We start from the raw sequence: 27,429 nt of genomic DNA, 5'->3' as shown, positions 1-27,429 counted from the left end.
CAGGTGAAGTTTAAAGGGATGCAAACACTTTAAAAGAATATAGCAGCATATGGCAGGGGTGGGAGGGGGCAGGGTGGAATTCTTAGAGCCTTTGGGACAGCTCCAAAGGCATTTCAACCTGTTGACAGCCTTTTCCAAGGCTGAAGGAGCAGAGGGGATAGACGGGATAGGCAAACATGAAGTCAAAGGAAGCCCACTTAGAAGCATGAAATAGAGTCTACAGGCAAGTGACAGAGCATCTCAGTATCCAACACCCTATTTGCTGAAGTGGAGGTGGTGCTGCCTGAGGATGTTACAAAAGGGGGGCTGACTTGCCACTCCTTAACAGCATTCCTATAGGTTAACATTGTAGCATGTTTGGAAGGAGGCGGAGGCAATTTTGAAGCCACAGCAGACTGTTATTGTCACAAGCTATGCTACCCTTATGGTGAATGTTAGCTACAGATATCCTATGAGCAGATGACATAACTCTACATTTGGTTCTCTGCTGGCCTACAGCCTGTGTAGGAAGTTCTCCATGGCCGTTGCCATATAGGTGTATCAGTACCTGTAGACATGTGTATCAGTACCTGTTCAAAGTCGTGACAGTACCTGGTGTATCAGTACCAGTAGACAGGATATTTCAGTAAACGTAGACATGGTGTATGGCGGGCAGCCATAAAGTCAGGGCTAAAATATGGCGAGTCGAAGAGTAGTAGTTGGCAGGAAAAAAGACAGAGGCGCAAGGGGAGAGCCAACTGTGCAACAGCCCCGACAAACAAATTTCTCTGCAGCACCTGTGGAAGAGCCTGTCACTCTAGAATTGGCCTTTATAGCCACTCCAGGCGCTGCTTCACAAACCACTGACCACCTCCAGGCACGTATCCATTGTCTCTCGAGATAAGGAGGCCCAAAGAGTGGTGTATAAAGTACTGATAGATGTGGTGTATCAGCATCTGTAGACAAAATGTATCAGAACCAGTAGACGTGCTGTGTCAGTAACTTTATACATAATTTATCAGTATCTGTAGACATGGTATATCGGTACCTGCAGACGTGATGTGTGTCATTATCTGGAAACGTGGTTGGTAGCATCTTGACAGTGTGGCCAATCAGGCTATGTGGTTGTTGATTCATGAAGTACTAATTAAAACATAACGTACTGTAATTGGGGTATTTTCAAAGAACCATCCAGCATTAAGGTTAGTTAGACCTTTATAATTATATGTGCCAGTGTGTTTCTGTCACAGACTCCTGTAGGAATTGCCCAAAGCAAGGTGTGTGCACCTCTGTCCAGGTTACTGGTAGGTACTTCTTCCGCCACCAAACACACATGCAGGAAGATTCCCTTTGGAAACTGAGGAGAAAGAAGACAGCAGCAGATTAATTGCCACAAAGACTCCTAAAACTTAAGACGCAATAGAAAAAAATATAATCCCGCCTCCTCTCGCCAAGGGAATCAATGCAGGTGGCTTGGAAATTGTTCAATGAATCTTGTTACCAGCTTCTTTAGCCTTACTTCCCTATATAGCTGATCCCATAGCAACCATGGATGCCTGTTGCATCTGAGTGTGAAGATCACTCAGATTCCCCCACAATTGTCAAAAAGTGGATATGGGAAAAATCTGTTGGATTTGCACAATAATCATGTTGAATCCAGTGTTCTATTGGGATACTAAATTCCCCAAATGTTACCAAATGTGTGTGGAATCCAAACAGGGAAGAATTCCCTACAGGGAATGTCTGAGATCAGAACCAGCTCAAAGTGTAGGAGATCAATGGCCAACAAATGGGCATGCATGCTTCGTTTTCAAATCTCATATGGTTATTAAATCATACTAACGATATTTTCCTTGTCCATTGGTTTGTTTAAATGTTCCATATTGTTACATTCATATTTTTAAGGCAAACTTATTGTGGTCGCCAACGTAAATGGAAGAAAAAAGTACCACATGGGATGGGAGGGGAGGGAAGAGCTGGAAGTTGGTGGAAAGGAAATGGGCAGTACATGTGATATTGATATTGTCGCCCTTAAGTCAGTTCTGACAATCTACTATAGACTAAATGGGTGATTTCAAGCAAAGAGCTGCAAGATTGAATTTAGGAGCTGATTCCACTGAATCCAACATCCTTTTCTCACATGAAAATGCCAAAACCAGAATTAATCTGTTCTAGCCTAACCTGCAGATACAGTGTATTGCACCAATTCCAGCATCAACAGTACCTACAACAGGATTAGAAATTAGGAGTTCTGATGAAGAGTCACTGGCCTGAAACGTTAACTCTACTTCTCTTTCCACAGATGCTGCCAGACCTGCTGAGTATTTCCAGCATTTCTTGTTTTTATTTCAGGTTTCCAGCATCTGCAGGATTTTGCTTTTATTATATTATATTAGAAATTAAGGGATTATTGATCACATGTCAACATGATTCATTTACATAGTAGGCAAGATTGAAATAGAACATTTGGAAGCTAAAGTGCTATAAAGCAATACAACTCAGCAAGAGATTTCTCCCAATAGTTCGATAATCAATTACTTTAGATAATACAGCTACTTAACATGTAAGCAAATATCATCACCTTTACTTTCAATTGTAGTCTCCAGATGGCAATGAACTTCAGCGTGGTTACTTAGATACGGTACACTAGGTTCTGAAGTGTTTGCTCATTATTTGGATGTTAATCCAAAGTGCACACAACAAGCTCCAGGAAACTGCAAAGACAGATAGTAAAAGTATGATAGGGTTTTTGAAATGCAGTTTATTAAGTAAATCTGTGCACCCACTGACTATTTTATCTTGATGCTTTATATTCGAATTTATCTTTTATAAGTTAGTAAATGAAGCAGTTTATGGTGGTCAAGTCTTTACAGATATGTCAGTGTACATCAATAAAACTGATTTCTTTATACTGTGGGCAGAATTACAAGTTAAAAGGCTGTTTTGTAGCAGGTAGAAACCATGGTTTCGGCCCTCATGGAGAAGCTTTAGTAATGAGGCAACAGTGTATGGTGAAACTGCCACTGCAGGAGCACAGAGTATTAAAGGTTAGGATAAGCTCAATTAATCAAGCAAAAAAAAAAATTGGCCTGAGACTGCAGAAGCAATAAAACATTATCACTGTTTCCATACATACCTGTTGTGAGCAGTTTAAATGAAAGGGTGAAGTTACTTTGTTTTTGGTCTGTGTATTTGGTTCTGAGGAGAGTGCGGGGACGGAGGGACCTGGAGGACATCTTGAGGGAGTAATTAGCAAAGCATATGGGATCTAGGACTCCATAAGTAGAAGTTTTGAGTACAAAAGCAGGGAATATATGCTGGACCTTTATAATGCTTTGGTTAAACCATAATTGGAGTATTGCGTCCCGTTCTTTAGGAAGGATCTGAGGGTCCTTGAGAGAGTGCAGAGGAGATTTTTAGTATAATGTAATGTAGGGTTGTTATGGGGCAGAATATGTAAATAGTCTGTGAGTGTCATCACAAAAAGATTTTTAATTAGTACTTTTAAGCTTTAGAGCAGCACCCGTTCAGAATGGTTTAGCCTCATGCAAATTGTTGATGGGACGAAGGTTAAGAACACAACTTCCTATACTTTAAGAATACTTAAACCACAAGTGAGTGCATAAGACTTGGAAAAAGTGAGGGAGAGAGAGGATAGAGGAAGGTCTATTCAATCCGAGAATTATGACAGATGTCACATAACCAAAAACTTGACAGACATACAACCTGGAGAATCAGTTTGAGTTAGAAATCAGAGAAGGTATGGAGAAGTGATGGAACAATCACCATATCTACAATCATATATGGTTCAAACTGACCAAGGGATGATGAGAAGAAACAGAAGGTGATACCAAAGAAGTAGAAGATCCAAGAAGGACAATCATCTCGGGAAGTTGATGAACCCACAGAGCTGCAATCAGCCATCAACCCAGAGGACAACCCAAGTGAAGAACATGAGTCATCAAATAGTTCTACTGAAGTACAAAAGAATGAGAAGGAAGAACTAAAAGACTCGAAACTCCAGACATCTTCTAAAGAGAAAAGAACGCATTATGGCAGACTTGTAAAAATGCCATAGCAGTTGACATTCTGAGAAGTGAAGTCAGAGACTTGGGGTGGTGGGGGGGGGGGTGCGGGCGGGGGTGGTGAGGGAGATATAGTATAATGTAATATAGGGTTGTTACTGGGCAGAATATGTAAATAGTCTGTGTCAACACAGGATGTGATGTAACATAATCTGTATAGAAGCCGTAGAAGTTTGACGCATGTAAATAAACCCTGTTCCTGTAACTGTCAATCTCTCAGATATTCTGATATAAGACTAATCAGCATCAGAATATTACAAGATTTACCAGAATGATTGCAGAGATGAGGGATTTTAGCTACAACATTATGTTGGAGAAGCTGGGGTTGTTCTCCTTGGAGCAAAGGAGATTGAGGGGAGATTAAGTAGAGGTGTATAAGATTATGGCATGTTTAGATAGGCTAGAGAAAGAAAAGTTGTTCCCATTAGCTGATGGTACAAGGACTCGGGGACACAGATTTAAGGTTTTGGGCAAGAGATGCAGGGGGAGATGAGGAAGAACTTTTTAATGCAGCGAGTGGTAATGACCTGGAACTCACTGCCTATGAGGGTGGTGGAAGTGGAGACAGTCAATAATTTCAAAAGGAAATTAGATGGGCATTTGAGGGTGTTATGATCAGGTGAGGAGGGTCGAATGGTTCCTCTCTTTTCCTTCTCCTTGTTTGACTGCAACAGGTTTACTTCTTTTTTGAAAAGGATTTTCTTGTCAATTCAGTGAGTGTTTAACTGTTTACATGCTGTGATCATAAAAAGAACCAATCGGACAGGTTTTCTTGAGTTTAACAAAGAAAGAGATTAGCTTTATTGTACTTAAACTGATCTAAGTAAAATAATAAAAAGCTCTCCAACTTTCATGCACACACACACTCGAATTCCATACATGCAAACAAATAGATTAACAGAAGGGGAGGATAGATTTGTCAAATAAAAGTCCAGAGAAATAAAAGGAGTATACAGTCTGTGGAGGTTGGTGACTCAGCTGGCTTCAGGCCGAATGTGACTTGCCTTTGGTGGTCCAAAGGGTTCCAATTTGAAAATATGGATGGCTAATTTGGCTGTTCTCCTGAAGACAGTAGTGTGGGGTTGATTTCCTTTGAGGAGTCTCTGTCTGCAGCAGGGGCCTCCCTCAGTGGTCATAGTCAGCAAACAGGGTTCAAAGCTTGCAAGGTGGGTTGGGGAGAGAGCAAGGAAGGAGGGACCCTACTCGAGTCTTGTCTCATCAGTGTCTAGCTGCTTGTCTCTTTACTGCAGAGAAAACTGGCCTGTCACATGACCATCACCCAGTGATTCAAGTATGGTCGTTACTAGTGTATTCCCTCTTGCAACTTAATTAGTCCATGTCTAGGAATCCCCTTCTCACAGTGAGGGTCCCATTGTTCAATTGATTAGGTTGAGTGGTTCGTCTCTACCAGTTGAATACCTCGGGTGATGGCCTTGATGCCTTGCTAATGGGAACAGTATATGTGATTCACTTGGATTCCCCAGGTCATTGTCATTGTCCTTGATGTGCCTTTGCAGACATGCTGTCTCCATCTCAATGTATTGGAATCTGGAAGGTACAGTGATGCAAACTGGGGTAGCCATCTTTAGCTGCAAACATCAAGTCACCTTTAGCCTCTGTTTTTAAAATTCTATTTGGGTTTCCATCTAGTGGATTAAAAATCATCATTCAACATAAAGCATGTTTTTGTGACAAGTGAAATAAACTTGCTGAGTTATGGGGATATGGCAGGGGAATGGGACAGACTGGACTGCTTTATAGAGAGGTTTATAGAGACTTTATAGAGACCTTTATAGAGACTTGATGGGCAGAATGGCCTCCTTCTCTGTCGTAATGATCCTATAACTCTACTTGCAAAGACAATATATTAGAATTCTTTTCTAAATAAGTATTGAGACACAAACATCTTCAGTATTTTTTGTAACTAAATAAAGAATAACAGCGACCTCTGCATAATATAGCATTCAACAGGACTTCAAATATCATCAACCATGAGCTTGATGTTTAAGCACTTGTTCATTATCTGAACCAACAGACTGGACAACTGTACACGTTCAGTTAAATGGTCCTTTTTTAAAAAAAACGGTGTTGATGCTAGGAAGGAGAGACAGACAGAAAGAAAGAACAGAAGAAATACACAAGAAATTGGATTTATACTGATCTTCATCACATTATATTTCAGAAATGTCTCAGTGCTTCACCTATCAGTAATTACTTAGAAAAACAGTGCTGACTGTTATGTAGATAGAAATATGTCAACACCTCAAAAAATATTTGAGGTTTTAATAAAGAGTACAAATTAAAATCAAGTCTGGGCAGCTGATCACTTCTGACACATGAGCAGGTCTGTTTGGACAGTTAGAAGTGTGAAGATGGAAGGTGTTTCCAATAAGAAACAATTAAAACAGAAGAAGAGTAAGGATGAAAGAGGAATTCAATGGATAACTAAGAATTGGAGCTCGAGATGCTATTTATACTGAAGGAATGGGAGAACCAGTCGGCTTTATGTTTGATCTGTTCATCCTTTTATCGAAGGAGAGTTTGTTCTGGGAATCTTGCGAGTAAATAATTTGCAGGAACAGAGTATTTTTGAACGAGCTCATGAGAGGTCCCAAATCGGGTCGATATATTATGACTTGGAGAGTTAAAATATGGCATTCATTCAATTGTGGTGTTTGCATTGGAAATAGAACCATGATAAAAGGGAGAAAAAAGCTTTTGGCTCTCCAGTCAAATGGATTACCATTATGCCACTTTAGTGAGGAGACAAGATATATTTCAAAGTTAGATTAGACAATATATGGATGGCATTTACAGTGATTCTTGTGCTCTGATGGCTTATGGCACTGATCTCAATCTGAGAACTCTCTAAGGTGGAGAAGTCCCAGGATAGGATACATTGCCTTGTATATATAGTTTATGCAATCTCTCCTCATAATCTAACCCATGGAGTCCTGCAAACATTTTGGTGCATCTGTGCTGAATTCCCTCCATGGTCAATATATCCTTTCTAAGGTGTGGTGCCCAGAGCTGTACAGAATGCTGCAGGCTTTATCAGGGCTTTTTATACCTGTAGCAAAATTTCCTCCACTTTATATTCTAGCCCTCTAGTTAAAAAGTCTAACATAACATTCTATTAGCCATTTTGATTATTTTTTTAATACCTGACTACTACATTGCAGTTCTGATGAAAGGTTGCAGCCCTGAAACATGAACTCTGTTTCTCTCTCCACAGATGCTGCCTGACCTGTTGAGTATTTCTAGCATTTTCAGTTTTTATTAATAAATTTTAGTGGTCTGTGTACATGGACACTAAATCTCTTTGGACTTTTCACCACTTAAATAATACTCAAATCTGTCCTCTTCTGGTTCAAAATGGATGACCTCACACTTACATGCATTGAAATACACTTGCCACAATTTTGCCCAATCACTTAATCTATCAATATCGCTTTTAATTTTATGTTCCTGTCTACACTACTTAATATACCACCATTTTTTGTGTTAGCAGCAAACTTTGATACATGACTCTCTATTATGTTCTCCAAATCAATAATAAGTATTGTTGAGACCCAGCACAGATCCTTGTGGGATACCAACAGGCACTTCTTTCGTATTCGAGTTCATACCCATTATTCCTACTCTCTGTCTTCTACCAACTAACCAGTCTCCGAACCAAGTCAATAATTTTATTTCAATTTCATGACCTTTAATTTTAGCTAACAGTCTCTTATGTGGAACCTTATCAAAGGCCTTCTGGAAGTCCAGATACACTACATCCATAGACATTCTCAAAAAATTCAATTAGGTTTGTTAGACCGCACCTAGCAGTTACAAATCCATGTTGGCTGTCTCTAATCAGAATACTTAGGAAGGAGATTAAGGAATGAAGATGGAAGTTAGGAATGGATCTATACAAAGAGGGTCCTCATTATTTGAGTGTTTTTCTGGTTACAGGCTCAATCTATGCATCAGTTCTTTAGATTAGCAAATGTCCCTTGATTTTTCTGCTTTTCTTGTAGGGAATTTTGGATTGGATTCAATGAAAGGGCACCTATGTAATTGTAACTGATCATCTGGACAACTATGAAACTATGGACATCTATTGAAAACACGCCTTTCATGGTTGTGTGTGTGCTTTTGACACTGGATTAAGTAGTGGGAAATACATTGTCTAAAAACTGAACAGAATTGTTGCATGGGACCCCTGAAAGGCAGACTTCATTCCTGGCTCTACTTCAATACATATGCTATTAAAATGTACAAATTTGTGTCATATACTCAGTGTATATATCTGAAAGCATTGTACCATTTAACCGATAATAACTTAAGAAAGCATGTAAACTTTGCTGAATTAAAGATAAGTTTTAAAAATAATTCTCATCAATTCAACTCCACACAATCAATACTATGAATTTTACTCATTTGTCCGTTGAGAAAGTGTACAGGATTGAACCGAGATTTTAAGAGAAGTTTTGATTAATATAACAAACGTACAAAAAAGGAAAGATGGAGGGCAGGAGCCGCTCAATTGAGCCTATCCCACACAGGCATGGTGGCCTAAGCATCATAGCTGACAACACCCACCATAGCTGGGACATGCCATCGCTAACAGGGCCAGCATTTGTTGCCCCTCATTAATTGCCCTTGAGAAGATGGTGGTGAGCTGCTGTCTTGAACCGCTGCAGTCCATCTGGTGCAGGTACACCCACAGTGCTACAGGAAGGGAGTTCCAGGTTTTTGACCCAGTGTCAGTGACAGAACAGTAATATAGTTCCAAGTCAGGATGCTGTCTGGCTTGGAGTGGAACTTGCAGGTGGTGGTGGTGTTCCCATGGGTTTGCTGCCCTTGTCCTTCTAGGTGGAAAAGGTTGTGGGTTTGGAAGGTGCTGGTGAAGGATGCTTGGCAGGTTGCTGTAGTACATCTTGTAGATGGTAGACATTGCTGCCACTGTGCGTCGGTGGTGGAGGTAGTGTATGTTTAAGGTGGTGGATAAGGTGCCAATGAAAGAGTATTCCATCACACTCATGTGCTTTGTAGTTGGTGGACAGTCTTTGGGAAGTCAGGCAGTGAGTTACTTGCCACAGAATCCCTAGCCTCTGACCTACTCTTGTAACAACAGTAGCTGGTCCAATTCAGTTTCTGGTCAGTGATAACCCCCAGGATGTTAATAGTGGGGGATTTAGTGAAGGTAATGTCAGGAGAAGATGATTACATTCTCTCCTGTTAGAGATAGTCATTGCCTGACACTTATGTGGCACGAATATTACTTGCCACTTATCAGCCCAAGCCTGAATGTTGTCAAGGTCCTGCTGCATATGGACATGGACTGCTTCAGTATCTGGGGAGTTGCAAATAGTTCTGAGCACTGTGCAACAATCAGCAAACATCCCCACTTCTGACCTTATGATTGAAGGAAGGTCATTGATGAAGCAGCTGAAGATGGTTGGGCCTAGGACACTACCTGAGGAACTCCTGCAGTGATGTTCTGGGGCTTAGATGTTTGGCCTCCAACAACCACAACCATCTTCCTTTGTGCTAGGTATGACTCCAACCAGTGGAGTGTTTTCCCTCTGATTCTCATTGCCTCCAGTTTTGCTAGGGCTCCTTGATGCCATACTCAGTCAAATTTTGCCTTGATGTCAAGGGCTGCCACTCTCACCTCTTGAATTCAACTCCTTTGTCCATGTTTGGGCTAAGACTGTAATGAGGAGCTGAGTGGCCCTGGTGGAACCCAAACTGAGCATTGGTAAGCAGATTATTGCTGAGTAAGAGCCCCGGGATAGCACAGTTGACGATACCTTCCATCACTTTGCTGATGATTAAGAGTAGACTGATTGGGCGGTAATTGGCCGGATTGGATTTGTCCTGCATTTTGTGGACAGGACACAGCTGGGCAATTGTCGTGTATATGCCAGTGTTGTGGATGTACTGGAACAGCTTGGCTAGTGGCATGGCTAGTTCTGGAGCACAAGTATTCTGTACTATCGCTGGGCTGTTGTAAGGGCCTTTGCAGTATCCAGTGCCTTCAGGCGTTTCTTGATATCATGTGAGGTGAATCTAATTGCTGAAGCCTGGAATTTGAGATGCTGGGGACCTCAGGAGAAGGCAAACAAACAGATTTTAAAAACAGAATGAATATTCACACCACTGCAAATGCGATGAAGTACATATGTGTATGTTGCTCAAACCAGGCCCAAGTGTGAATGTTTTGCTGTGTTGAAGTACTATACATTGTTGAGTTCTGCATTTAGCATATAGAGAACTTCAGCAGAGAACTTAAATGCAGTACTGTCAGTCTACAGCCTGACGACTTCAAATTACACATTACACTTAAATGCAGTCTTTATTTAATTCTCACTCTTCAGACAGGGGTTTCTGACCATCTGTCCTGAAAGCATTGGTAAGAAGTGGGCAATGGTTAACATCCCACACAATTGAAGAGTCCCAGAGTTGGGCCCTTTGCACAATCCCACTCTGGTGATGACTGTATCAAATTTCACATTCCAGGCAAAGTGTTGGTTGATTATTGTCCTCCCACTGTCTGGCAGTGCAGCTACAAATATTGTTAATTACGCTGGGTGGTGTAACTAAATGCAGACTTGTTTTTAAAACAAACAAAGTTATTGTGGAGAAAAGTTTTTGGAAAAATCCTCTCCACCCCCAGCCACCCTTAGGTGATCACTTCTAGTTAAGAAGGCCACATTAATGACAATTTATATTACTTATTATCCCACATTACTTTTAGATATGGTCATTTCTGACCCAGCAAAGAACTGGCCCAGGTCCATTTTGAAGCAATAAAGTGAATCTGCAAGAGCCAGCAGCTTATTCCAAAGGTTTACTGTGCTCTCGAAAGAAAAGAACCTCCTGACATCCTCCTTACGTAACTAAACTATCTAATTAAATAATCTATCTTTATACCTACAGTCTAGTCCCTTCATTATTTTAATTACCTATATCAGAAATCCCTAGAGTAGGTATGGTAGAGGAGCGGTTCAGTCTTGTAACCCAGGTCTGGCCAAATAATTCATATAATGTGACTTCAAATCCCACCATGGGATTTTGAGAGTTTGAATTCAGTTTATCCATTTTTTGGAGTGCTTTGAAGAAGTAACATGTGCTATGGATAAAGGGGAACTGGTGGATGTACTGTACATAGATTTCTGGAAGGCATTTGATAAGGTGCCACATCAAAGGTTATTGCAGAAAATAAAAGCTCATGGTGTAGGGGGTAGCATTTTGGCATGGATAGACGATTGGCTAGCTAACAGGAAACAGACAGTAGGCAGAAATGGGTCATTTTCTGGTTGGCAAGATGTAATGAGGAGTGTGCCACAGGGATCTGCTGGGGCCTCAAGTTTTTACAATTTATATAAATGACTTGGATGAAGGTATGGTTGCTAAATTTGCTGATGACACAAAGATAGAGGAAAGTAAGTTGTGAAGAGAAAATAAGGAGGCTACAAAGGGATATAGATAGGTTAAGTGAGTGGGCAAAGGTCTGGCAAATGGAGTATGATGTTGGAAAATATCCATTTTGGCAGGAAGAATAAAAAAGAAGCATATTATATATGGTGAGAGATTGCAGAGCTCTGAGATGCAGAGGGATCTGGGTGTCCTATTGCATGAATCACAAAAGCTTAGTATGCAGGTATAGCAAGTAATTAGGAAAGCTAATAGAATGTTATCATTTATTGCGAGGGGAATTAAATACAAAAGTAGGGAGGTTATGCTTCAGTTATACAGGGCATTGGTGAGACCACATCTGGAGTACTATGTACAGTATTGGTCTCCTTATTTAAGGAAGGATGTAAATGTGTTGGAAGCAGTTCAGGCAAGGTTTACTAGACTAATACCTGGAATGGGCGGGTTGTCTTATGAGGAAAGGTTGGATAGGTTAGGCTTGTATCTGCTGGAATTTAGATGAGTAAGAGGTGACATGATTGAAATATGTAAGATTCTGAAGGGTCTTGCAGGGTGGATGTGGAAAGGATGTTTCCTCTTGTGACAGAGATGAGGTGAAGTTTTTCTCTCAGAGGGTTCTGAGTCTTTGGAATTCTCTTCCTCAAAAGGCGGTGGAAGCAGAATCTTTGAATATTTGTAAGGCAGAGGTAGATATATTTTTGATAAGCAAGGTGGTGAAAGGTTATTGGGGGCAGGTGGGAATGTGGAGTTGAGGTTACAATCAGCTCAGTCATGATCTTATTGAATGGCAGAGCAGGCTTGAGGGGCCAAGTGGCCTACTCCTGCTCCTAATTCGTATGTTCCAATGGTCGTATGTTTAAAAAAAATATGGAAACAAAATAATGTTGCTATCAGTAAAAGTAACAATGAAGTTTGTTGTAATGTCCTTTTGGGAAGGTAATCTGCTACCCTTAACCAGTCTGGCCTATATACGACTTTAGTCCCATTCCAATGTGGTTGACTTGTAACTGCCCTCTTAAATGGCCTAAGAAGACATTCAGTCGAATTAAAAAAAAAACTGCAGTAGTTCAACAAGAAGATGACGACTCAGGACAACTCTTTTTCTTCTTTGGCTTCCTTGTCTTGAGAGACAATGGGTAAGCGCCTAGAGGTGGACAGTGGTTTGTGAAGCAGCGTCTGGAGTGGCTATAAAGGCCAATTCTAGAGTGAAAGACTCTTCCACAGGCGCTGCAGATAAAATTGGTTGTCAGGTCTGTTACACAGTTTGCTCTCTCCTTGAAATAAAAACAAGAAATGCTGGAATCACTCCGCAGGCCTGGCAGCATCTGTGGAAAGAGAAGCAGAGTTAACGTTTCGGGTCAGTGACCCTTCATCGGAACTGACAAATATTAGAAAAGTCACAGGTTATAAGCAAGTGAGGTGGGGGTGGGGCAAGAGATAACAAAGCAGGTCTAGATTGGACCAGGCCACATAGCTGACCAAAAGGTCACGGAGCAAAGGCAAACAATATGTTAATGTAATTTGCTCTCTCCTTGCGCTTCTGTCTTTTTTCCTGCCAACAGCGAAGTCTCTTTGACTTGACACTCATTAGCCCCGCCTTTATAGCTGTCCGCCAGCTCTGGCGATCACTGGCAACTGACTCCCACGACTTGTGGTCAATATCACAGGACTTCATGTCGTGTTTGCAGACGTCTTTAAAGCGGAGACATGGACGGCCGGTGGGCCTGATACCAGTGACGAGCTCGCTGTACAATGCTTCCTTGGGGATCCTGCTATCTTCCATGCGGCTCACCTGGCCAAGCCATCTCAAGCACGGCTGGCTCAGTAGGGTGTATATGCTAGGGACGATGGCCGCCTTGAGGACTTCTGCGTTGGAGATATGGTCCTGCCACCTGATGCCAAGAATTCTCCAGTGGCAGCGAAGATGGAATGAGTTGAGATGTCGCTCTTGGCTGACATATGTTGTCCAGGCCTCACTGCCATAGAGCAAGGTACTGAGGACACAGGCTTGAAACACTCAGACTTTTGTGTTCTGTGTCAGTGCGCCATTTCCCCACACTCTCTTGGCCAGACTGGACATAGCAACTGGACAAGGCAACTAGGGATAGACAATAAATGCCAACCTTCCCAGTGATGCACATCCTGAGAATGAATACAAAAAGTCAATGAGTTGTCAGTGTTACACTTCACTATGGGTCAATATATTTCAAATACTGTAAATAGACTCAGCCTCTTAAGCCTATCTGTGTATTTTATGCTGGGTATCATCCTTGTGGCTCTCCTCTTGGCAAGCTTTAGTAGCAACCACAATTGAGGTATAATCAAGGAAAATGATGTGTGTTGTCATCCTGGCAATGCAACCTGATTTTCTATTTGCATTGGTTTAGTTTTAGTTTAGAGATACAGCACTGAAACAGGCCCTTCGGCCCACCGAGTCTGTGCCGACCATCAACCACCCATTTATACTAATCCTACACTAATCCCATATTCCTACCACATCCCCACCTGTCCCTATATTTCCCTACCAGCTACCTATACTAGGGGCAATTTATAATGGCCAATTTACCTACCAACCTGCAAGTCTTTTGGCTTGTGGGAGGAAACCGGAGCACCCGGAGGAAACCCACGCAGACACAGGGAGAACTTGCAAACTCCACACAGGCAGTACCCAGAATTGAACCCAGGTCACTGGAGCTGTGAGGCTGCGGTGCTAACCACTGCGCCACTGTGCCGCCCATTGGCTATTGCTTTACAGCACTGGTCATGCACTTTGAGGTAATTATGTACAATAATAGCAATATTTCTTTCTTTCTCAACACCTTTAAGCTCTATGTTCTGTTGAGTATAAGTATATTTGCCATTGGTCCTGTTCATGTGCACAACATTACACTTATCCAAGTTAAAAGCCACTTGCTAAATGCAGGCCCAGTCCCCTTATCACATGAAGATTCACTTGGAGTAGTTTATTCTCCTCTACAGTCCTAACACTCGCACAGATCTCTGTATCATCCCGAAGCTTGTCTACCATTCCTCCCCAACACATACTTCCGGTCCATAATGAAGATACTGAAAGAAAAAGCCTAACACCAATCCTTGTGTGATACCATTGGTAATTGGTCTCCAAGCAAATCCACACCAATCTATAATCAACCATATTAATCATACTGCAATGTAGCCAGTTTTTAATCCACCGTTAATAGCTTACCAACTTACCACCAATTCCACCTTGTATTGTAAGTAACCCATTGTGAAGTACCTTATCAAAAGCTTTCTGAAAATCTAAGTACAATATATAATTGTCTTTCAGGCTACCCTCATCCAATAAAGTCATAAAACTCAGTGATGTCATTTCCTCGACAAAAGGTTTTCTTACATTGCAATGAGCTGCTTTTTTAATTGAAGTTTTTCTACCCCTGGTAATAGCAGTTTGACATCTTTCTACCCCACGTCTGGAGCCAAGGCTCAATGAGTTGAAATCGGGCTGCATGGTATTATTAACAAGCAAGTTAACATGTTCGTATGAGCTTCATCTGTCAACTGTTTTAACAAAGGCTAGTAGAAAGAAAAGAAACATCAAATGGAATGAAAAGAAAGAAACAAAGCAATTTGGAGAATCAGGTGAGGGGGAGAGACTGAGAAAAGAAATGAAAGATAACTATAAGTCCAGAGATCAGTCAGTTGTCAGTATTAGACCCAGATGTGGATCAATATTTTTCATATGCCCAAGCAATTGAAATTGTTCGTATGTTCGTATAAATGAAAGAAATTAATGAAGCAACTTTATTGCTTCCAAGCTTTGCCTGACTGTGTTCACACTTTCATATATACAGGAAACCAGGCAAGAAACTGCCCAGAAGTGAAAGGAAAATACAGAAAAAGAAACATCTGATGTACAGTAAGTGGCTGGTCATAGTGCACAATTCAAATTGTGAAAGTTCTTTCTTCATAACTTAAAGTTGTAATCAGATTGAACAGGTCAGTCAGTGCAAGCTCTGCTGCCAAATACAAAGAATAATACTGCTCTGTTGTAAAGTGATACAAGGATTAGGTACAATTAGTGCCCTGGTATCAAGCGTGTTTACAGATGAATTCAAGGTAAATCTGGAGTCATGGAACCAACATCCAAACAACAAACACAACTACAGATACTGTGTTTTCGTGACATTTAACCTCCATTGCATTTGTTACAAATCATACCTGACTGTGACAAATTGCATAAACACTCATACTTATAGTTCTTTCAGTGTAAATTGGTGTGACTTCTAATTTTACCTCCTATTTTGGAAGCTACTCATTTCTATGCAATAACGCATATCAGAAGGATCTATTTCAATTCCAGTTTTTTGAGACTTAACTTTCCATTGAGAGACTCTGCAGGTCAGCCCTTGCTTTCTGATTCTTGGACTCTAATTTCTGGATGAGCACCACATTCACATAGAGGCACTAAAATCATCTCAGAGGACCAGAGCCAGATGCCATTCTTAGTGCCAATCTGTGAGAAGGTGTTATAGAGATATATAGGTTGCCATATGGGAGCAGACCATCAGGTCCAACCAGTCTGTCAGTGGCTATCCTCCACACAAGCAAATAACTCTAATCACATTTACCTAATCTGTTCTTATATCCCTTCAACCCCTTTTCCTTTTTGTCTTGACTTGCACCAAGTTCCCCCATGTGCTCGCTAACCTACACAGGCACTGGGTCAAGCCTTATACTTGTTTTCAAATCCTTCCATGGCCTCGCCCCCTCACTATCTCTGTAATCTTCTCCAGTTCCACAACCCTCCAAGATATCTGCGCTCCTCTAATTCTGTCCTCTTGTGCATCCCTGGTTTTAATCGCTCCATCATTGGTGGCTGCACCTTCAGTTGCCTAGGTCACAGGCTCTGGAATATCCTCCCTACATCTCTCTGCCTCGTCACCTTGCTTTCCTCCTTTAAGACATTACTTAAAACTTACCTCTTTGAACAAGCTTTTTGTCATCCGGCTTAATATCTCCTTTTGTGGCTCAGTGTAATACCTTGTTCGATAATGCTCCTGTGAAGTGTCTTGGGATGTTTTATTACATTAAAGGTGCTATAAATATAAGTTGTTGTTGTTTCCTACATCTCCCTAGCCAATTCAACCTTGAATATTGATATAGATTCTGCATCACCTACTAGTCCTTGAAGTGAATTCCAGAGCCTCAGAACTCTCTGTGTGAAGAAGTTTCTCTGCCCTCTGTTCCAAATCTCTTACAATTAATTTTGTATCTATGGCCCTTGTGACTCTGTGACGAATGGAAACACGGTACTACAATCTAGACTTTTTTATCCTTTCATAATTAAAAGAAACGATTGATATCGCCCTATAATCTGCATTGATCTAACAAAAATGTTGCAATTTTACACGTCTTTCTTATTTCTATTTCCTCATATAGTGCTAGTTTGAGTGCATCGTGGCACCAGAAACATCAGCTTCCTCCTTTCTGACAAAGGGGCCTCCAGACCTATCAGAATTTTAGGCCTTGATGTCTGTTGGAAGCGAATGATGGAATGCAGCTTCGGGATGACATCTGCAGATCAAACTGATCCAGTCAGGTCTGCCCTTCCACTCAGTTGTGGGCCCTAGATCCAGGACCCATCACAAGTCATATATCTGCCTTCATGATGCCATCCCCTGTTCTGTTGACAGCAATGTTGTGTCTCTAGCCAGCTCTTCCGGTGACTGCTTATGTAGGTGTCAAGATACAGGACCAAATTGCCTATGCACGTGTAATGGCAACACATGCTGAAGGTCCCTCCTTGGCCTCAAAAGTCCTGAGAGTCACCATAGTCCCATGAAGCTCAAAGTACCACAGTGTGGCTAAGCACCACGGGTGTCCATGGTCTACAAGTATCACCTTTGCACAACATCAATATAGATTTAAAAACTGCTTGAATTCTCTCGAGTTCCCTTCTAATATCTGTTTCTACCTGTGAACCTGCCACTTTATTTGGTTCTTGCATGTTTTCATCTGCAGATTTTGGAGATTGTTCCAACATTATTAATATGGCTGTGCCAATCATGGAGTTCACTCTATCAGTTGTCCAAGATACAACTGGGTTTATTGGACCAGCTAGTTTAAATAATCTTTTCCAAACTTAAAACTCCTGACTACTTTTTGCTGGACATAACAAGTATGCCATACATTCAATAGTAATAGGTACAGATTTCATGCTGAATTGTATAAAGTGCTACGGTAAATCGCAATGCTGCCTGTGTTAAAATGGCATTGTTTATAGCTCATTATCACAAGTTTCCCTGTGTTTGGCACTGCCTGAGTCCCACAACCTCCTGCTTTCTGAATGCAGAAGCAATTTAGTGAAAAGGATTTGGGCTTACTCGGTTGCCTGTAGCAACGTCTGCTTGTTGATCCAGAGGCACAAATCTTCAGTCGCCAGCTGGGGAAAGTTGATGCAGTCTGGTTACATTTCTCTGTGCTTTAAAGATAATATTTTTGATCCGTAATTTTTTTTCCTTCTTCCTTACTGAGGATGGCAACTTTAGGCGGAGTGTCCCGACCTCTCAGCCACGCTTCTCCCCGGCTGCAGTATATCCAGCATCCGCTGTCCCGCCTCGGAGATCCAGAGACTATCAGTCTCCGGGGCTTCTCTCGGGCCAGCGACAAGCCACTGGCCGAGCCGCCCCGAGTACCGGACAGGCCGGCACTCACTGACCGGAGCGGTGGCAAGCCGCCAATGGACCCGCCGCACAGCGGGCGCCAGAAGGAGACGGAGCCGAGGCGAGGGTCCCTGCAACACATCCCCAAGGGCGTGGAGGTGGCGTTTGGGACGGATGCCAACAAACCCCGGCTGCCCATCTTCGGTATGTCCACTGTCGGGATATAAATAGAGCGACAGGGGCACAGCTGGGTGAGGGATGGATACTGACAGTGATAGTTATACTGACACAGGGAGATATACTGATAGAGATAGACTGAAACTGAGAGATATACAGATAGAGATAGTTAGACTGAAACTGAGAGATATACAGATAGAGATAGTTAGACTGAAACTGGGAGATATACAGATAGAGATAGTTAGACTGAAATTGGAAGATATACAGATAGAGATAGTTAGACTGAAACTGGAAGATATACTAACACAGATAGTTAGACTGAAACTGGGAGATATACTAACACAGATAGTTAGACTGAAACTGGGAGATATACAGATAGAGATAGTTAGACTGAAACTGGGAGATATACAGATAGAGATAGTTAGACTGAAACTGAGAGATATACAGATAGAGATAGTAGACTGAAACTGGGAGATATACAGATAGAGATAGTTAGACTGAAACTGGGAGATATACAGATAGAGATAGTTAGACTGAAACTGGGAGATATACAGATAGAGATAGTTAGACTGAAACTGGGAGATATACAGATAGAGATAGTTAGACTGAAACTGGGAGATATACAGATAGAGATAGTTAGACTGAAACTGGGAGATATACAGATAGAGATAGTTAGACTGAAATTGGAAGATATACTAACACAGATAGACTGAAACTGGAAGATATACTAACACAGATAGTTAGACTGAAACTGGGAGATATACTAACACAGATAGTTAGACTGAAACTGGGAGATATACAGATAGAGATAGTTAGACTGAAACTGGGAGATATACAGATAGAGATAGTTAGACTGAAACTGGGAGATATACAGATAGAGATAGTTAGACTGAAACTGAGAGATATACAGATAGAGATAGTAGACTGAAACTGGGAGATATACAGATAGAGATAGTTAGACTGAAACTGGGAGATATACAGATAGAGATAGTTAGACTGAAACTGGGAGATATACAGATAGAGATAGTTAGACTGAAACTGGGAGATATACAGATAGAGATAGTTAGACTGAAACTGGGAGATATACAGATAGAGATAGTTAGACTGAAACTGGGAGATATACAGATAGAGATAGTTAGACTGAAACTGGAAGATATACAGATAGAGATAGTTAGACTGAAACTGGGAGATACACAGATAGAGATAGTTAGACTGAAACTGGGAGATATACAGATAGAGATAGTTAGACTGAAACTGGGAGATATACAGATAGAGATAGTTAGACTGAAACTGGAAGATATACTAACACAGATAGTTAGACTGAAACTGGGACATATACAGATAGAGATAGTTGGACTGAAACTGGGAGATATACAGATAGAGATAGTTAGACTGAAATTGGGAGATATACAGATAGAGATAGTAGACTGAAACTGGGAGATATACTGATATAGGGAGATGTATGACACTGGAAGATATACTGACACAGGGAGATATACTGATAGAGATAGTTAGACTGACACAGGGAGATATACTGATAGAGATAGACTGAAACTGGGAGATATACTGATAGAGATAGACTGAAACTGGGAGATATACTGATATAGGGAGATGTATGACACTGGAAGATATACTGACACAGGGAGATATACTGATAGAGATAGTTAGACTGACACAGGGAGATATACTGATAGAGATAGACTGAAACTGGGAGATATACTGATAGAGATAGACTGAAACTGGGAGATATGCTGATACAGGGAGATGTATGACACTGGAAGATATACTGACACAGGGAGATATACTGATAGAGATAGTTAGACTGACACAGGGAGATATACTGATAGAGATAGACTGAAACTGGGAGATATACTGATAGAGATAGACTGAAACTGGGAGATATGCTGAGACAGGGAGATGTATGACACTGGAAGATATACTGACACAGGGAGATATACTGATAGAGATAGTTAGATTGAAACTGGGAGATATACTGGCAGAGATAGTTAGACTGAAACTGGGAGATATACTGGCAGAGATAGTTATACTGAAACTGCGAGATATACCGACACAGGGAGATATACTGATAGAGATAGTTAGATTGAAACTGGGAGATATACTGGCAGAGATAGTTATACTGTAACTGGGAGATATACCGACACAGGGAGATATACTAACACTGGGAGATATACTGATAGGAATAGCTATACTGACACTGGGAGATATACTGGCACAGGGAGATATTCTGTTAGAGATAGCTGTACTGGCACAGGGAGATATGTTGACAGAGATAGCTATGTTGATACAGGGAGATAAACTGATAGGAACATATGAATTAGGAGCAGAAGTAGGCCACTCAGCCCTTCGAGCCTGCTCTGCCATTCAATAAGTTCATGGCTGAACTGTTTACTCCACTTTTCTACCTACCCTGGATGACCTTCCACCCCCTTGCTTATCAAGAATCTATCTACCTCTGCCTGAAAAATATTCAAAGTCTCGGCTTCCACTGCCTTTTGAGAAAGTGAATTCCAAAGACTCACAACCCTCCGAGAGAAAAAATTTCTCCTCATCTCTGTCTTAAATGGGCGACCCCTTATTTCTAGACAGTGACCCATAGCTCTAGATTATCCCACAAGGGGAAACATCCTTTCCACATCCATCCTGTCAAGACCCCTCAGGATCTTATATGTTTCAATCAAGTCATCTCTTACTCTTCTGAATTCCAGCGGATACAAGCCCAGCCTGCCCAATCTTTCCCCGTACGACTGCCCGCCCATTCCAGGTATTAGTCTAGTAAACCTTCTCTGTACTGCCTCCAGCGCATTTACATCCTTCCTTAAATAAGGAGACCAATACTGTACACAGTACTCCAGATGTGGTCTCACCAATGCCCTCTATAGCTGAAGCATAACCTTCCTACTTCAGTATTCAATTCCCCTCGCGATAAATGATAACATTGTATTATTTTATTTATTTAGAGATACAGCACTGAAACCGGCCCTTTGGCCCACCGAGTCTGTGCCGACCATCAATCACCCATTTATACTAATCTTACATTAATCCTATATTCCTGCCTACAACCTACCTATACTAGGGGCAATTTGCCTATCAACCTGCATGTCTTTGGCTGTGGGAGGAAACCGGAGCACCTAGTGAAAACCCACGCAGTCACAGGGAGAACTTGCAAACTCCGCACAGGCAGTACCCAGAATCGAACACGGGTCACTGGAGCTGTGAGGCTGCGGTGCTAACCACTGCGCCACTGTGCCGCCCTAGCTATTAGTTTTCCTAATTACGTGCTGTACCTGCATACTACTTTTGTGATTCATGCACTAGGACACAAAGATCCATCTGCATCTCAGAGCTCTCTCACCATTTAGATAATATGCTTCATTTTTATTCTTCCTGCCAAATGGACAATTTTACACTTTCCCACATTATACTCCATTTGCCAGGTCTTTGCCCACTCACTTAACCTATCTATATCCCTTTGTAACCTTCTTATGTCCTCTTCACAACTTACTTTCCTACCTACCTTTGTGTCATCAGCAAATTTAGCAACCATATCTTCGGTCCCTCCAACTAAGTCATTTATATAAATTGTAATAAGTTGAGGCCCCAGCACTGATCCCTGTGGCACACTACTTGTTACATCTTGCCAACCAGAAAATTACCCATTTCTGCCTACTGTCTGTTTCCTGTTAGCTAGCCAATCGTCTATCCATGCCAATATGTTACCCCCTACACCATGTGCTTTTATTTTCTGCAATAACCTTTGATATGGCACCTTATCAAATGTCTTCTGGAAATTAAGTACAATACATCCATCGGTTCCCCTTCTTTATCCACAGCACATGTAACTCCCTCAAGGAACTCCAATAAATTGGTTAAACATGATTTCCCTTTCACAAAACCATGTTGACTCTGCCTGATTACCTCGATAGAGATAGCTATACTGACACTGGGAGATATACTGACAGAGATAGCGATATGGACACTGGAAGATATACTGACACAGGGAGATGTGCTGATAGAGATCACTATATGACACAGAGAGATATACTCACACAGGGAGATATACTGTCAGAGATAGCTATACTGACACAGGAAGACATTACTGACACAGGGAGATGTGTTGACTAAGGGAAATATACTGATGAGATAGCTATGCTGATACAGGGAAATATTACTGACACAGGGAGATATGTTGAAAGAGATAGTTATACTGACGCAGGGAGATATACTGACACTGGGAGATATACTGATAGAGATTGCTAGACTGCCCCTGGCTGATATTCTGGCACAGGGAGATATTCTGAAAGAGATAGTTATATTGACGCAGGGAGATGTCCTGACACTGTGAGTTATACGGATAGAGATAGCTATTCTGGCACTGGGTGATATAGTGAGACAGGGGGACATAGTGATAGAGATAGCTATACTCACACAGGGAGATATTACTGACACAGGGAGATATACTGATAGAGATAACTGTACTCACATTGGGAGAAATATTGACATAGGGATATACTGATAGAGAAAGTTGTACTGACACAGGGAGATATACTGATAGTTATAGCTATATTGACACAAGGAGATATAATGACACAGGGAGATATTACCAACTGAAGGAGCTATACTGACACAGAGGGAGTTATACTGACACAGAGGGAAGTATACTAACAGAGAGGGGAGTTGTACTGACACTGGGTTTGGTGGGTGGGTCGCTGACATAGTGGAGGGTTCACTGATGCATCCTGAAGGGCTGTCCTCCAACTGTAACTGGCTTTCTAAGCTGCCGGTTTTATTCTGCTTAAATGAAATTTATAGAGATTTCAGCTAAGTGCAGTAAGTTTGATTCATGTAACAAGGGTCTGTGTCCTAACATTGATGCCCTGGATGGAGTTTTTATTTAATGATCAAATACCAGACTGTGTAGAAATCCAAATTTTGGCTTACTGAGGGAAATTTTATTTATTTATGAATTAATATATGAAAACTCACCAGCAGTGGTTGGAGATATTCTAATTACTTTGCACTTTTGTAAACTACTGACTGTGAATATCTGTAGATGGTAGAAGTTGGCTTTCTGAGCAGTGACCTCCTTGTTCCCAGCAGCTTGACTCCGTTTCCAGGATCAGCAAGTTTAAATTCACAGGTAACCTTGGATCACAGGAAGTAAATGCCACAACGCCTGGTTACATTACTGCTTATTTATGACAGAACTAGAACCTCTAATAAATCCTATTTTACAGACAGGCAGCATGGGTGGTAATGGCAACCAGGAAATTACAGAGACACAACTTCAATCTGAATGGGTTTGATATTTATTCCTTTACATATTCTATTTTAAACAAACCATTCAGTTAACCCTTGCCCTGCCTTACCAGCATAAGCAACAGAATAACAAAACTTTCCTAATAAATGTATTTATTGGATTGCCAACTCTTTATGCATGTTTACCTTACAGTTTACACAGTTTAAAACCTGATTGCTTCAGTTTTCTCTTCAGACAGACCCTGCCCCCTCACACACACACACTCTCTTTAGCCAGGCCGTTTAATTAAACCAAAAGTTTTGTAAATGTGATTTTATGATTAGATTTCCCCCTTGGTTACCGATTTGCCTTTTCACTAATGGTTACTACAGCAACATTTTGTTCTGAGCTGGAGCTCGGCAGGTGGCTGCTCTTTCAGCACTCAGGCTTTAACTCGAGTTATTTCACTGCTCTGTTCCTTGACATGAACTGCCTCAGCCTTAGAGGTGGAAGAACAACTGGACAACCAGTGTGTATGGGTGCAGTGGGGGGTGTTGAGGGGGTGGGGGGTGGTGGATGTTGGGGGAGTTCATAGGGAGCATTTTGCATTACTTTTTGATCCAATTTTAAAGTAGTTTCGGAAGGACATTAAGCGGAATGGTTATAGTATTGGACTAACAACTCAGATTGTTGTTAAACCCCAGCTGGTTCAGGGCAATGGAATCCATCACCCATACATGGTCAGGTCTCCATTCCCACTATCTGATTGACTCTACTGCCCTCTGAAGTGGCCCAGCAAACCACTTAGTTGGAAAACAATTACTATGAAGCTTGCCAACTAGGAGGAATGGTTGCACTTGCTATTATTACCCACATCCTGAGAATAAATAAAAAATACTGTATACACTCTGTCTCGAGGAGAATTTCATTCATCTTGTGAGAGTGGAGATCAGGACAGTTAAATGGTTAGGCCACATTAGGATGTCTGTGGGGCAACAAGCCATATTGTTTGTTCTGTTGATCAGTCAGTCAGGATACTGTTGGAGGCTAATTAATCTCTACATGGCCGAAGCATTAATAGATACAGGATGACATGGAAACATTATCAGCATCCGATGTAACAGTTTGCACCATTATATCTTTAATCAGAGATGATTAAAAATCTCCTTAAATAACACCTTTGGACTATTTTAAGTTTCAGAGAACCTCTGGACCTGTGCTCCAGAACTTGCTGCGCCCCTAGCCAAGCTGTTCCAGTACAGCTACAACACTGGCATCTACCCTGCAATGTGGAAAATTGCCCAGGTATGTCCTGTACACAAAAAGCAGGACAAGTCCAACCCGGCCAATTACCTCCCCATCAGTCTACTCTCAATCATCAGTAAAGTGATGGAAGGTGTCATCAACAGTGCCATCAAGCGGCACTTGCTTAGCAATAACCTGCTCAGTGACGCTCAGTTTTGGTTCCGCCAGGGCCACTCAGCTCCTGACCTCATTACAGCCTTGCTTCAAACATGGACAAAAGAGCTGAACTCAAGAGGTGAGGTGAGAGTGACTGCGCATGACATCAAGTCAGCATTTGACCGAGTATGACATCAAGGAGCCCTAGCAAAACTGGAGTCAATGGGAATCAGGGGGAAAACCCTCCGCTGGCTGGAGTCATACCTAGCGCAAAGGAAGATGGTTGTTGGAGGTCAATCATCTGAGCTCCAGGACATCACTGCAGGAGTTCCTCAGGGTAGTGTCCTCGGCCCAACCATCTTCAGCTGCTTCATCAATGACCTTCCTTCAATCATAAGGTCAGAAGTGGGGATGTTTGATGATTGCACAATGTTCAGCACCATTCATGACTCCTCAGATACTGAAGCAGTCCGTGTAGAAATGCAGCAAGACCTGGACAATATCCAGGCTTGGGTTGATAAGTAGCAAGTAACATTCGCACCACACAAGTGCCAGGCAATGACCATCTCCAACAAGAGAGAATCTAACCATCTCCCCTTGACATTCAATGGCATTACCATTACCATCGCTGAATCCCCCACTATCAACATCCTAGGGGCTACCATTGACCAGAAACTGAACTGGAGTAGCCATATAAATACCGTGGCTACAAGAGCATGTCAGAGGCTAGGAGTCCTGCAGCGAATAACTCACCTCCTGACTCCCCAAAGCCTGTCCACCATCTACAAGACACAAGTCAGGAGTGTGTTGGAATACTCTCCATTTGCCTGGATGGGTGCAGCTCCAACAACACTCAAGAAGGTCGACACCATCCAGGACAACGCAGCCCGGTTGATTGGCACCCCATCTACAAGCATTCACTCCCTCCACCACCAACGCACAGTGGCAGCAGTGTGCACCATCTACAAGATGCACTGCAGCAATGCATCAAGGCTCCTGAGACAGCACCTTCCAAACCCACGACCTCTACCAACTAGAAGGAGAAGGGCAGCAGATGCATGGAAACACCACCACCTGCAAGTTCCCCTCTAAGTCACACACCATCCAGACTTGGAACTATATCACCATTCCTTCACTGTCGCTGGGTCAAAAGCCCGGAACTTCCTTCCTAACAGCACTGTGGGTGTACCTACCCCACATGGACTGCAGCGGTTCAAGAAGGCAGCTCACCACCACCTTCTCAAGGGCAATTAGGGATGGGCAATAAATGCTGGTCTGGCCAGCGTCGCCCACATCCCATGAATGAATAAAAAAAACATGAACTCTGCATTGGAAATTTGTAAAATCTTTGCACATCATTGCATTAGGCAGGTCTATGAAATACTGTTTTATCCAATAGTCTGTTAATCTGGGGAATATTTCAATTGGCAGGAATAAGGGTTTTGAACTGACAGACGACTCAGCCTACTTATTGAAACCAACTGTTTTCTTTGAGCACAACGCAGAAGTGTTGAGTGAGAAAGCCTGAACTGTAATAGGTGATAGTGAAAAACTAGCAGCCAATCACAATGTAATAAAAAAAGAAAAACGACAATAGCTGGAAATCTGAAGTAAAACAGAATATTTTGGAAATGCATATATCATTTGTAAGGAGTGAGGTCAAATCAATGTTATTGGAGGATGGGTGTGTGCCTTTCATCAGAACTGGACACTGAAAAGAAAAGAGGGAGGAATGCAAAATCCTGTCACAGGAAGGAGCTCATTGGTTAAGTGGCCAGCAAACAACAACAATAACAACAACTTGTATTTATGTAGCACCTTTAACATAGTAAAATTTCCCAAGGCACTTCACAGGAGTGTTATCAAACAAAACTGAGCCACTTAAAAAGAAATTAGAACCAGGTGACTAAAAGCTTGGTCAAAGAAGTAGATTTTAAGGAGCATCTTAAAAGAGGAGAGAGACAGGTAGATATGTGCAGTGGTTTAAAGAGGGAATTTCAAAGCCTAAGGCCGAGGAAGATGAAGGCATGGCCGCCAATGGTGGAGCAATGAAAATCGGGGCTGTCGGAGAGTTGTTTTGCTGAAGGAGACTGCAGAAATAGGGAGGGATTTGAAAACAAGAGTGAGAATTTTAAAGCAGAACTGAATTGTCAATCTAGCTATCCTTCCCCCAAATGTTGAAAGATCTGTTGTCAATCCCTATTGCTATTGCACACATCATGGGCTGAATTTTACAGACCCCCCTGACGTTGGGGGTTGTGGGGGTGGTGGAGGGCCAGAAAATGCCTCCGGGAGAGGGCCGCCACGCACCCTGATGCCAGAAGGGCCTGGCATGATATTGCTGGCGGCAAAGAGGCCTTATGGCGGGCCCCCACCCCCCCCCCCCCCACCCCTGCCACTTGGCGATAGGACCACCATTTAAATATTTAAATAAATTAAAATCATTGAATTAATTATATTC

At 41.9% G+C, this 27,429-nt stretch overlaps 1 protein-coding gene and 1 long non-coding RNA gene across 2 annotated transcripts in view; one reads left to right on the top strand and one right to left on the bottom strand.

The window, feature by feature from the left end:
- Positions 1-1,053: 1,053 nt before the first annotated feature.
- LOC137368648 (uncharacterized) lies at positions 1,054-18,224 on the bottom strand. The gene is made up of 3 exons (XR_010974799.1): positions 17,855-18,224; positions 2,561-2,693; positions 1,054-1,336 (listed from the first exon to the last, which is right to left on the bottom strand). It is a non-coding gene; the product is annotated as an uncharacterized lncRNA (long non-coding RNA).
- si:ch211-197n1.2 (EF-hand calcium-binding domain-containing protein 6) overlaps positions 17,894-27,429 on the top strand; it is a 91,015-nt gene continuing 81,479 nt past the window's right edge. The window contains exon 1 of the mRNA XM_068028784.1: positions 17,894-18,337. Within this exon, the coding sequence (XP_067884885.1) occupies positions 18,007-18,337 (331 nt within the window). The 5' untranslated portion in view covers positions 17,894-18,006. The remainder of the gene's footprint in view (positions 18,338-27,429) is intronic.

This window comes from Heterodontus francisci, chromosome 4 (genome assembly GCF_036365525.1).
Source record: "Heterodontus francisci isolate sHetFra1 chromosome 4, sHetFra1.hap1, whole genome shotgun sequence".
Lineage (NCBI taxonomy): Eukaryota > Metazoa > Chordata > Chondrichthyes > Heterodontiformes > Heterodontidae > Heterodontus > Heterodontus francisci.
The sequence above is the reverse complement of the archived record's forward strand: the minus strand, read 5'-3'. Positions and strand labels throughout refer to the sequence as shown.